This window comes from Euprymna scolopes, chromosome 18, assembly GCF_053919585.1.
Source record: "Euprymna scolopes isolate OS-2025 chromosome 18, ASM5391958v1, whole genome shotgun sequence".
NCBI lineage: Eukaryota > Metazoa > Mollusca > Cephalopoda > Sepiida > Sepiolidae > Euprymna > Euprymna scolopes.
In genome coordinates this window covers 112774469-112788468 of record NC_136499.1, presented here as the reverse complement: position 1 = coordinate 112788468, position 14000 = coordinate 112774469, and the positions used below count along the sequence as shown (strand labels likewise).

The 14000-nt window shown below is 34.2% G+C and overlaps 1 protein-coding gene across 1 annotated transcript in view; it reads left to right on the top strand.

The window, feature by feature from the left end:
* LOC145297772 (uncharacterized) overlaps positions 1-13414 on the top strand; it is a 482067-nt gene extending 468653 nt beyond the window's left edge. Inside the window, exons 69-70 of the mRNA XM_080144017.1 lie at positions 9484-9635; positions 13246-13414. Of these exons, the coding sequence (XP_080000143.1) occupies positions 9484-9635; positions 13246-13274 (181 nt within the window). The 3' untranslated portion in view covers positions 13275-13414. The remainder of the gene's footprint in view (positions 1-9483; positions 9636-13245) is intronic.
* Positions 13415-14000: the final 586 nt, after the last annotated feature.

The window sequence follows — 14000 nt, the reverse complement described above, 5'->3', positions numbered from 1 at the left end:
TTTTAAATGAATTTTGTTACAATCTTCTTGATTAAATTGATCGGTGTACATTACATGTATATATATATATATATATATATATAATTTAGTTATTATTTTTTTTAAACAGTAATCTACGTACACGCGTTTCGAGGTAACTACCTCTCATCAGCATAGCTCGACTGTTTCTAGGGATTGAACTTCTGACCATGTTTACCATATCCCTAGAAACAGTCGAGCTACGCTGATGAGAGGTAGTTACCTTGAAACACGCGTGTACGTAGATTACTGTTTAAAAAATAAATAAATAAATAAATGTTATATACGTCCAAACAAATTATGGGCGACTTTCTAAGTAAATAAATAAATAAAAAAAATGAGCATCGAGGCGAAGCCACTAATAACCATATTTATCGTTTGAAAAAAAAACAACAACAATAAATATATATATATATATATATATATATATGTCATGAAGAGCCTATTTTGAAAATGTATGGATTAAGGTTTTTTCTTGATTATAATTCTTTGTTTGAATTTTGGGTGAATTAATAAACACTGAAACTTATTCAATTTTTATTTTAATTTTTTTGAATATTGCTCTATCTGGTATAATGAGCTTTCTATTATCTTGATAGGTTCTTTTTTAAACATGATACTTATCTTTATCATTGTAATATATATATATATATATATATATATATATATATAAACATGTGTGTGAGAGAGAGAGAGAGAGAGAGAGAGAGAGAGCAGCAAAACTGAAACTGGCCCGCAGAACACTATATATACAAGTGTAGGCAAAACCTCTGCCCTTGATGAAGGGGAGTCTGAAACTTGCAGCTATGGTTTTAAATGATCTGAAATAACAGCAAGGGGAGACTTGATTCCAAATATTTCTCATATCTTATATCTCCCCTCTTTGGTTTTCACACATAAAGTAAATTTCACAGTGTATAAAGATTATGTGATAATGGAGATATTCATAATCATACCTTATTTCCAAAAGAGCGGAGATATTGTATATGAGAAATATTTGGAATCAAGTTTCCCCTGGCTGCTAATTCAGATCATTTGAAACCATAGCAGCAAGTTGTAGTCTCCCCGCCATCAAGCTACGAGGTTTTGGGGAAATATTTTATATTTTGTAATTCATATGCAAAACTAGGAAAACAAATGACTATTGATTGAAATATTTGGTAAAGGAGCAGTATATTTCCACCCACAAAAAGTCTTAAAATTACCACTATTATAGGTTTTCGAGGGTGCTGAAAACGAACATAACGTTTAAAATCCCAGGAAACGAGTAGTTTCCAAGATATGAAGGAATTATAATTTTAAAAAGTGAGGGACCAGTTTTCTATATTAATTTAACGTAAAGTAAACACCCACTTAATAGCGACCTTTTTCTTAGGGGTGAGAGTGGGAAGGGGCATCTTGTATTTTTTTTTAGGGGTGGTGTTTATTTGGTAATTCTGGCCTGATAGACCAACCCAAAACCTACCTTAAAAAACTTGTTTTAAATTCGTTTTTGAGTGTGCTGAAAATGAGGATTGCATTTAAATGTTCCACAAATAAGTATTTTCCGTGGTATTAAGCAATATCATTCTTTATGTTATAAATGGTGGTCATTGTTGTACGTGCAAGCGCGCATGTTTTTGCTTAATACCCGAACAAAATCCTTATTTGCAGAAAATTTAATTGCGATATTCATTTTCAGCACACTCGAAAATCTATAGAAAACAAGTTTTTAAGGTAGGTTTTGTGTTGGTCTACCAGGCCACAATGAACACCACCCCTAAAATGTTAACAGACCTCCCAAAAACAGGTGGTCATAAAGTAGGTGCTCATTTTACGTTAAATTAATATAGAAAAGTGATCCCCTACTTTTTGAAACACTACAGAATTCAGATCATTAGCTTTCCAACGAGCCTTCATTTGTTAAATTCTGATCAATAGTTGCCAAGATTTCGAACTGATAAAACTGCCAAAAAAAAGGTGGTATATATTATATATATATATATATATATATATATATAAATATATCTATATTCATAACCAAATTGAATATTGAAATGCTCATATCTTTAATTCGACGGCAGGAAACTACATGAAGATCTGCAGGTTTTTTTAAAGATTATGATACTATTCTATGGTTAAACTTTTATGACAATTGGTAAAAAAGAACCTATATTTTCAAGCCAATAAAATATTCCCAAATTTGACTACATTTGTATATATAGTGTCCTGGCAAGCACGCTTTAGTTTTGCTGCTTTAGGATGAATTTTGTTTATATTTTTTTTTTTTTTTTGCTTGGTTTTCTCTCCTGTGGCCTTGCCAGGCCACTAATATATATAAATATACCCCTTTTGTTAGCAATTTTATAAATACCAAATCTCAATGAGTATTTCTTAGAATTTAACAAATAAAGGCTTGTTGGAAAGGTAATGACCTGAATTATGTAGTCAGATTTGTGACATTTACCCTTAAGGTCGCAGATTAGGGGATCATCCATCATCCAGAGCCTTTTTTGGGCACTTTTTTACAGCCATAAAATGTTTCATTCATAGTAATCTGTTTTCCTAGTTTTGCATATGAAATTTGGCTAAAAAGTGGTAATAAAATCATTTTAAATGTATAAAAATATGGAATTCTTACTAAACAAAGTTTAATATACATCACAAATAATATTATCTCCAATTACAGCAAATTTCATAACATTATCTCAAATAGATATGGAGCTATGTCACATTATAATAGTACTGTATTTTCAACCATGGCGGCCATTTTGTTTTTGCTCTAAAAAATTATTAAAGGCTTAATTGAATGTGCATCCACCTGAAAAACCTTCAGTATGGACCCCTCTAACAGTCTGACATGAATGCCTGCTCCTAACATTCGGTACCCCCTAAAGTGAATTTTCAAGATTTTGCCTCCTGACTAGAATTGCAAAATATCTGATATTTCCCGAAAACATCTAGTCTTGGTGGAGGGGAAACTTAAACTTGCTGCTATGGTTTCCAATGATCTGAAATAACAGCAAGGGGAGACTTGATTCCAAATATTTCTCATATGTTATATTTTCCATCTTTAGTTTTCATAAGTTCACAGCGTATAAAGATTATTTGATACTGGAGATCTTCATAATCGTACCTTATTTCCAAAAGAGTGGGGATATAACATATGAGAAATATTTGGAATCAAGTCTCCCCTTGCTTTTATTTCAGACCGTTTGAAACCATCAAGCCCAGAGGTTTTAGGGTAATATATATTTCATTTTCATCTCGATACTTTTTTTGTGAACAAGAGCGGAGGACCGCTTGAAATATAAAAAATAAAATATTAAATACCAAAAATAGACAACATCCTTTTCAAAAAACCCTCATAACCTTGAAATTTTTTTTTTTTTTTTTACAAAGGCATCACCACATTATCAAGGCCCAGAGGCCACTCAAGGATAAGGGTTAAAGAGTGTACAGTAGAAGTTGGTCAATATAGTAATCATTAGTAATGAAAATTTGGTAAATTTAATAACTTATATGGAACGGCTCATCAAGAACTTATTTACCTTAGACTTGAACACAACCATATTGTAGTCAGCCGGAAAGCAGGAAAACAGAAGACAATTCCACAGGCGTGCAGTTCTAAGAAAGAAGCTTTGTTCATGGAATCTATGTTTAGGTTTAGGCACAGATAAAGAGTGGGGGAAATTATTGATAGTGTTTACAGCTAGACGAGTGTTTCTTGTGAAAGTTTGGCGAGGGGGGACCATAGATTGAAGCTCAGTTGAACACTTTCCATGAAAATAACGATACATCAGAGACAAACTCGCAACATCTCTTCTGTGAGATAGAGGTTGTAAGGAGGAGAAAAGGACATGTCCTACGAGGCTACGAAGTCTATTTTGAACTCTATCAAGGCAGGACAAGTCCTTTCTAGCAGCTCCTGCCCAGATGTGGCAACAGTATTCCATCCTTGGACGTACCTGGCTCTTATATAGATAGAGAATAGCATCAGCAGTGAGATATCTACTGGATCGATAGAAAGATCCCACCATTTTTCCAGCGGCCTTGGCAACAGATTTGATATACGTGTTCCATTTAAGATCAGGAGTAATGGTCAAGCCCAGAAGCTTGTCAAAACTTGAGGCCTCCTGAAGACGAGAGCCATTCATTTCAATTGATGACAAATGTGGATTAAAATGTTGATGATGTAAAGAGAGAAGCTTGGTTTTAGATGCATTAAAAGTAACCAGCCACTCCTTTCCCCATTGTACTACATGCTCAAGATCAGAGGAGAGAGAATTGGAGAGTACTTGCTCGTTTACTGTCTTAGATGTGGTACCATAAATGGTAGTGTCGTCAGCATAAATGTCTACAAATGATGTAAGGATATGATTTGGAAGATCATTAATGTAGATCAGGAAAAGAGTTGGGCCCAGGATGGATCCCTGAGGGACACCGGCATTAATACTGTGAGCTTCTGATTTTTGCCCCTCAACTACTACTCTTATGAACCTATCAGAAAGAAATGATTTAATAATTGAGAAGACTTTTCCAGCTATACCATAGCTAGCGATCTTATGAAGTAAACCTTTATGCCATACCCTATCAAAGGCTTTAGATATGTCAAGAGCAATTGCCCTAGAAAGATTGCCACCGTCGAGAGATTTGCTAATCCTATGCGATATAACTGTAAGGACATCTGCTGTAGATCTAGCAGAACGGAAACCATATTGAGTGTCACTAAGAAGGTTATTTTTGTTGAGATGTTTGATTACTTCTGTATTTAACACAGATTCTAGCAACTTACTCATGACGCACAGGAGACTTATTGGCCTGTACTGAGAGGGGGATGAGCGATCACCTGAATTCTTAAATACAGGGCATACTGATGAGATTTTCCAGGGAGATGGGAAACTATTCTCCTTAAGACAACGTTTAAACAGTTTTGTAAGTATGGGCGCTAGTTCAGGTTGAAGTTTTTTGAGTACTATAATTGGAATACCATCAGGGCCAGTTGCTTTACTGGAATCAAGGTTTTTGATTAGCTTTGCAACATCACGTACAGATATACGTATATCACATAGCGTGTTTTCTGATACAGGAGGAAATATTGGGGGTTGGCGGTCTTGGTCGCAAAGGGTAGAATTAGCTGCAAAGTTCTTGACAAAGAGTTTGGCTTTGTCTGATGCTGACGAGATTACCTCAGGTCCATTGATAATAGTTGGGATGGAGCACACGCTTCTGTTCAGGATTCTGTTTGCTATTTGCCAAAACTGGTGGGAACCAAGCTGCTGCTCAGCTACTTTGGACTTAACAGATTGAGCATACAACTCTCTTGCGTTCCTTATTACTTTCTTACAATGGTTGCTGGCAGTCCTGAAAACGGCTTTAGTTTCCATACATCTATTACGTTTGAAGCAGTGGAAAAAGTGATTTCTGTGCGCAATGGCAGCAGCACATTCTGGAGAGAACCATGGCTGGCTGTTAGGTTTTTGCTGAAACTTTTTAGAGGGTATGAAATGGTCAATACCTACAATTAACCATTCAGTTAGGTCTAATACTATAGAGGACACATCCTTTTTAAACATGAAATGCAGAGGTAGATCAGATATAAATGTACGGAAGCTATCCCAGTCAGCCTTAGTGTATCGATATACTGTACGATGAAGTGGTACGTCTGGGGACTTATTACATTTCATTTTTATCTTAATTGATACAACAGAGTGGTCGGAAGATCCAAGAGGCGACAGAACAGAAACTGAACATAGTTCAGGGCAAGTTGTGAGAAAAAGGTCTAGTAGGCTCGCATACTGGCCGTCATTATCGGGCACACGGGTAGGTTCCTGAACAATCTGAGTGAGGTCATAGGCAATGGAGAAATCATGACAGAACCTCGCCTCATCATCGGTCTTGTTTGAGTGGGTCAACCATTCGACGTTGTGAACATTGAAGTCTCCACATACGTGAATGTTAGCTGAAGGATAAGTAGAAAGGACTTGGTCAATTTTCTCAGATATGCTTTGAAAGATAGTAACTCCGCTGTTGTGGGGGCGATAGAGAGTAAATATAAATGCAGTAGTGTGAGCTAAAGCAACCCGGAAGCACATATAGGGTAAGTTAGGATCTTCCCTGGAGATGTCCCTCCCACATGGAAAGCTATCTTTAATATAGGCACATATTCCATGCCCATGGCGATCTTGGGGGTCAGATTTAGAAGTTAAGTTAGAGTATCCTGTAATTGCAAACTCATCTAGGGAAATAGCCTGTCCAATGCCAGTTTCACTTAAAAATAAAAGGTCTGGTTTAGTCTCCTGTAATTGGGTTTCAACCTCTGGAAGGTTAGAACGTAGACCCCTGATGTTGGAGAAGGAGACATGGTAGTAGGGGTCTACGTTGGAAGTTGGAGAACCGGGTTTAATCGTGTATTTTTTCTTGAAACTTGTCATGATGAAATTTTGGAATTTGTGGACTAGGTCGACAGATTTACTTAGAGCAGGACAGAGAGGGGAAACTAAGAGAGAAAAAGAAACGAAGAATTTTTTTTTTTTTTGTACCACATGATAAGGTAAAGCCGTAACAATTACCCACTAGTATGGCATCGAGAGGCCCCACCAGAAGCTACTGCATGGTCCAGATTCCATTCACCAAATGGCAATACAGCAGCCCCAGTACTTTGCACCTGCTGATAGGACAGCCTCCTTAGAGGTTAATCCAAGGTTCGGGTCCCTGACTATCAGGCGGATAACGTCAGCCCAGACAAAACGTTTACCTCCAGCACCCTTACTAGTGACATGGCTACAAGGATAGACATAGAAACAGAAAATTTCCACCAACTCTGCCAACTGTTCGCGCAAAAATACTGCCAACCTAGAAAACAGCTTTTTCTTCTCCCTTTGTCAGAAAAATCACTCATTTAAAAAATGAGGACTGAGGGACAAATAAGAAGAAGCGAGAGTAACAGGAGCTGCCGATAACGCATCCACAATGTGTTTTCTACTCTCCATTAAAAAAAAAAAAAATAAAAATAAAAAAAAAAATAAATAAATAAATAAATAAAAAATAAAAAATAACTATTAAGTATTGTACTTAATAAAAGTCCAACGGACCTGTTTAAGGGAAAGTATGGTGATAGATTCCCCTCCCACGAACTAAAAATGAGTACAATTAGGTAATCTATTTTTGCAATCAACTCGGTAGATAAATAAACATTTATGGACGAGAGAAAAAAAAAAAAAAAAAAAAAAAAAGAAGCTAGCATTTAATACAACAGAAATACATAAATTAAATACTGAAATAAAATGTAGTTATTAATATTTGAATCTTAAAATAAAAAGTGCGAATTAGTAGAGAAAAAAATCACTTATCACAACAACGCATTCCGTCTCCAAACTAGTGAAGAATTTAACTTTTAATAGCGTTCAGAAGATTTTTTTTTTTTTTTTTTTAAATTAACCGTTAAGAGAAAGCGTGATTTTATTCTGAACTTTAACTAATCACGTTTTAAGCAACTTATGATATAAAACAAAATCGGATGGGGGGGGGTTCTTCCGAAGTTAGTTGGTGACGTTATAAGTAATTGCGAGATAAGATGGGAGCCAGAAATTAGGGGTGGGGGACTGAAAATCAATATATATACATATATATATACATACATATATATATATATATATATATATATATATATATATATATATATATATTGGTCCAATTATAATTATGATATCATGTATATATCATTTATTATTGTAGTATATATTAGTGATGGGACGGTTCCAATATTTTCCCTGATTCCGCTACAATTACCGATTTTGTGTTAAATTCCCGATTCCGATACAATTACCGATTCTGTGTTAAATTCCCGATTCCGATACAATTACCGATTCTGTGTTAAATTCCCGATTCCGCTACAATTACCGATTCTGTGTTAAATTCCCGATTCCGATACAATTACCGATTCTGTGTTAAATTCCCGATTCCGATACAATTACCGATTCTGTGTTAAATTCCCGATTCCGCTACAATTACCGATTCTGTGTTAAATTCCCGATTCCGATACAATTACCGATTCTGTGTTCAATTCCCGATTCCGATACAATTACCGATTCTGTGTTAAATTCCCCATTCCGCTACAATTACCGATTCTGTGTTAAATTCCCGATTCCGATACAATTACAGATTCCGATTCTTTATAAAACTCTAATTATTTAATTATAAGATTATTATTTCTCTCGATTTTCGTAAAAAACACATGTTAAATCTGCAGATATTTCCTAAACATAAAATTACATTTGCGGAGGATGATCTATCGATTTTAGCTTTACTGTTATTTTAAAATCAATAAATATTTATTATTTTATCATTATTACCAGCAATGGAAGATTTTGCTTTAAACAAAATCGAATAAAAAAAAGACAATTAAAAGAATCGTTTTGGCATCGGAAAATATGCATCATTTTTTCCGATTCCAATACCCCCAAATCTTCCGATTCCTGATTCCAATTAATCGTCCCAACACTAATATATATATGTATATATATATATATATATATTTGCTGATGAGGAGACTTTGTTTCAAAAAAACTATATGATAAAATTATTGTCCAAGGCTCATTGTCTATCGCAATAAAAACATCGTTTCTGAAACGATCGTACAATTTATTGATTTTGTTTGTTCTTCCTTATGAAACCGATTTTTAATTTTAATTATAAATTATCAATAGTCTTACTCAATATATATATATATATATATATATATATATATACAATCAATGAAACACACATCTAAAATCAACAAGAGTACTTGTATTAGTACGAGGGATGTTCCAAAGGTAATGCTGCCTATTTTTTATTCCGCCCGAATGGCCCACAGAGGATTGTGAATTGCATTGTTATGATGACTGAACTCATGCATTCATGACTTGAAAGGTTCATCTTTCTGTTGTACTTATTGATTGTCTGAGATCATAAAAAAGCAATCCCTGTCATGAATGTGCCTCAGAAGCAGAGATGCATCATTGAATTCCTGGCAAAAGTGCACTTAGAATGGTGGTGACTATGTAGAAAATATATTTTTGTTTTGAGCACAAGAAAGTAGCTCTGTTTAATAGTACAACTCCCGCCTTTATAGCTCTTCAACCTTTTATGTAAAAAAAAAAAAAATAGGAGGCTTCACTGTTGGAACAACCCTCGTATATTATTAAATTACTCTTCGTTTGTCTGTCTGTCTGTCTGTCTGTCTGTGTGTTCTTTCCACTTTTTCTCGGAAATTATTAAACGGATCTGGCTGAAATTTTGTACAGAGCTTTGTTATGACAAAGTGCAGCGAACTAAGTATTATGGTATCTGTTTGATGTACGGTTAGAGAGTGATAGGTGTTGTAATACTGAAGCAAATAATTGTTACAATAAAATGATTAGATGTCATAAAAAGATCATTGCATTAGTTTTTTTGTTTTTTTTCTGTTCACGTTTATAATTGTTGCCGTTTTATTTCTCTCAGAGATTCCAATTCCAAACTCAGTGCTGAGAATACCTCGTATCCTGGAAGCCTAACAACCAAATTTGCTCCAATGTATTTGCCTTCACAACCGTTGACTCAATCACCCTATAACGAGCAAGTCACCTCATTCATAAATGTTGGATATGACGAAGGTAAGGGATCTGCTTTTAGAAGGGAGGATGGTTCCTTACTAATATCTTACTCTAATGATGCTAAAGCACTAGTGATGGTCCAACAAAACATTAACTCTTAGAATCTTCACTTCATTTTGATGAAACAAATCTTTGATTTTTATTCTCATCTATAATATAAATCTCACCTGTCTGTTTAAATGTATGTATGTATGCCTAAAACTCTCGACAGTGTGGGGTATATGGTTAGAAAAGAAGAAAAAAAAAAGAAACGTACCAGGCGTATCTGCATCGCTCTTTGGGAAAGAAGAAGGAAAGGATGGCCAGCGCATTTGTATACGCGAAGGGCATCTTGGGAAGGCAGAGCATGATGGGAGAAGCTATTTTTTTTCCTGTTTCTTCTTTTTTTTTTTTCTAGATAGGAGGATATAAAAGCAGGGAAAAATTCCCTGGGCGAGGAGAGAGAAAAGAGTCGTGAACATCTTCTCTTGAAAAGAATTTTGTATTGCTGACGTTCGGATTGTACGGTGGCGAGAGGCCAGGTGTGATCGATTGGAAAAGAAGAGGGCAGAAACGTGCTGTTGTCGAGAGAGTGACTCACTCCTTCCCAAACCCCAGAACCGAATCCTGATTATAACCCTAGAGGCAGAGGTGACGGATTTTCATAAGATCAGTATCGTTTTAAAGCTTGACCCTTCAGACGACAAATACCGAAAAATTGGCTAAAAACATTAATCCCTTCACCCTCAACTGGGTACTTTTCTACAAGGGTCGCTTTTTTCGCCAATATTTTCGAAAGTCATCCCCTGTTTTCGATTGACTAGCCTTAATTTAAATCTTTGCCACTTCCGGTTTGGCAATGGACACAACGGCAAAGACGTCACTTTTTTTTTCACTTTCTTTTCCTCCTTTATTGTATGGGTTCGAGCCTGCCTGCCTACTACCACATTTTTTTTTTTGTTCAACACACCCGGGCAACGCCAGGCACCCAGACTAGTTTTCTATTATATAAATATCAAACATCTGTTTATGTGTATGTATGTTACTATGTCTCACTAAATCTTTCAACACACACGTCCAACACTGACAAAATTAATATCGTTTGAAAGCTCAGTCTCTCGGCTGATTAATATCCAAACATTGGCCAAAAACATTCATTCTTTCATGATCAACTGTGCTGCTTTTTACAAGGAGGGGTCAGTTTTTTCGTAGCCATTTTTGCAAGTCATTCAAACCTCGCGTGAACGACGTTACATAAAATATTGTTTTGAACATTTAATCCACTGGATTTGACAAACTTTTGCTAGCTGCATGCATGTCAAATATTTTGACAAAATCTGATTCCCTTTTAAACCTCCTTTTAAATGAACACCAACTAAATCATGTGACTCAAATAATTAACTCCATGGAATTAATGAACAGTCTTGAATACATTTAATCCGCTGGATTTGACCAACTTTTACTAGCTGCATGCATGTTAATAAAAGTTCACACTGGTGCTACAAGAGTTAAACCAAATTGTGAACTAAGTATAAGTTCAGCACCACCAAATATGTTAGCTGTTAAAACTTACATGTTTTGCATGAAACCACGTCAAACATTGCTAAAAAAATTCATGCCTTTAACCAAAACACACATTTTCAAATCGGCTTTGGAGTAAAAGCTAGTATCCTTTTTTTATTTTTATAATGAATTTTTAATCAAAAAAATTCTTTTATGTTTATTTTAAGCAATAAGTTATTGCTAAATTAATTTTCCTATATTATTTAATTAACAGACAGATTTTTGAAATAATACACATTTATCATTTTATTGCAACTTTTTAATTTTAAAATCAAGGTTGAATAGCAAAACGAAACCTCTATGACGTACATTTTTTTTTTCAATAACTTAATTCTGAATGTAGTATCTTGGGAATTTTTTTTTTTTTTAAATCATAAAAAAATGTCAATATTCTTTTCCAAAGTTCTGTTAAAACTATTTCTGTACATTTTTAACAAAATGATACGCAAAGTAAAATTGTAAATATTTCTATAACGATTTGAGTGATTTTGCATGAATTTACCCAGATAAAGATTTATTATTATAGATTTTTTTTATTAAGAATTGTTCTTTTTTTATTACTCTAGTTTCAGCATTCCGACTAACCAATCCTAAGGTCTTCCTCAGATATCAATAAGAATTGACTATGATCTTGTAATGAAGAAGCGTTATTTTTTTTTTAAGAGAAAGGCGCATTCAAAACTTTATGTTTCCTTTATTTAAAAGCACAAATGAACCCTAATACTTGATTAAACTTTAAACTCTAGCCAAAAATGCCTAGTGATTTTCTAGTATTTACAATGGGGTCGCCAGAATTTGAGATATAAGTCCTCAGTCCGATATTGTTATGACACTTCCATACACCGTGGATTATGCAACAGATGCAGGGATGGAAGAACCAAATGTAATTCCTGGTTTCTGACACAGACCACATTTTGGAATTCTTTTGCTATTGTCTTGACCTCCTGCTATTGTCTTGACCTCAGTAGACAGTTGAGGATCTGGACATCAACTATCAAAGAGGGCTTAGCTTTCAGCTCTACTGATAGTTGGCTTTCAACAGCGCAATTAGTCATCTTATGCAACCGTACATAGACTGACATGATTGAGGATATAGTGAAAGACCAGAGAAGAAACCGGTTCAACCTGACGAGAGTAAATTCTATTGTGTTACAATATATATCATATTTTTGGAATATATAAAAAAAGAATGAGATTTTTCAAGTTAGAAATATCAATTCATTGTAAAAAAAAAAAAAAAACATAAAAATATGTATAAGAATGTGGGTTTGAATTGAATTATGTATAAGATAAAGATGAATACCCGTCCTAGGACTGGTAAAATTAATTTTCCAGAAAAAAAAACAACTTTGAATTTTTTTTTTTTTAATTTCTTATCATTTTCTTCCAACTGAGGATGAGTCAACCTGCAGGATGCCAGACATTCGTCCACTATCTTACACATTTCAATTGTGAGATTGATTCTAACTGTCCATTAAAATGCAATTACTTGTATCACTCTTGCAGTTGGTTCACTGGGTATGAAGATTAAATTAAACAGACATACTAAACCTTATGTCTTGTATTCCTATTTTAATCTAGATCAAATATATATTTATTTTATACTAGCATGGGTGCCCGGCGTTGCCAGAGTATTTGGAAGTGTATGTTGAGCAAAAAAGAAAAAGCAGTCAATTTTTTTTTAATTTGGCCCCTATTATGACCCCTTAAAATTTATAGTTTCGGGCTCAAATCACTTTATTAAGTTAGATCCAGGTTCAATGAACCTATATCTAAAATTTCAAGTGTCTAGACCCAAAATTGTCGGAGGAGTTTGGTAGAGTTCTTAAAGGTCAAATCGTTGAAATTTGACCCCTTAACAGCCAAATTTCTGGCTGACACCCGTCACATCGATTTTCCCAAATCTCAGTACCCGGTATTTCAAATTTCGAGTCTATAGACTAAAAATTGACAGAGTTATTGCGTAGGAAAATGTACACAGACAGACAGACAGACACGTTCACTTTTATAGATATATAGATTGGAAAACTTGTTTTCTTTTTTCACCTTTTTCCCCCTTTCCTTTCAGATAATGATCCGGCCATCTTCAAGGCATAGAAGACATTTTTGAAAGAAAGCAAAATAAATGAAATGGCAATGTTAATCAAGAAAGACAAAAAAAAAATCAACAGACTTGATGGAGTCCATTGCAAAGGTTTACTAACAATATCATATAAATAAAATGCATTGGAATAGAGTCCGCATCTTTTTATTGTGATTTAGAAAAAAGAATATATAATTTATTTTACATGTGTTGCAATGAATAGAAGTTAAAACTTATGAAAACTTTTATCATAAAATGAACACTTACTTCATAACCAGTCTAACTCGTGTAGAATGTCGTTTCTTCTCCCTTTACTTACAAGTTAGAGATTTCACTTACACTGATTACAAATAAATGCAATTTTTACCATGAAGGTGGACCAGTAAAGCAAATGCTTTTCAGTTGATACAAATGATTCTATTTTTCGATAATAGAGTTCTAGATATGGTTAGGATTAGACGTGGTAATCGATAGTACTTAGGAATTTCTTTTTAAAGGTGCAAAAATAACCGTGCGATCTCAATTTCAAAATTCCATCCAAATTGTTTGCTGTGAATTTTTAATGAAATAATGCACATATATCATTTTATTGTAACTTTTTAATTTTAAAATCAAGGTAGAATAGCAAAACAAAACCTCTACGCTGTATATTTTCTTTTTAAATAACTTAATTCTAAATGTAGTATTTTTTGGAATTTTTCTTTTTTAAAATCATTAAAAAAAAAAAATGTCAATATTCT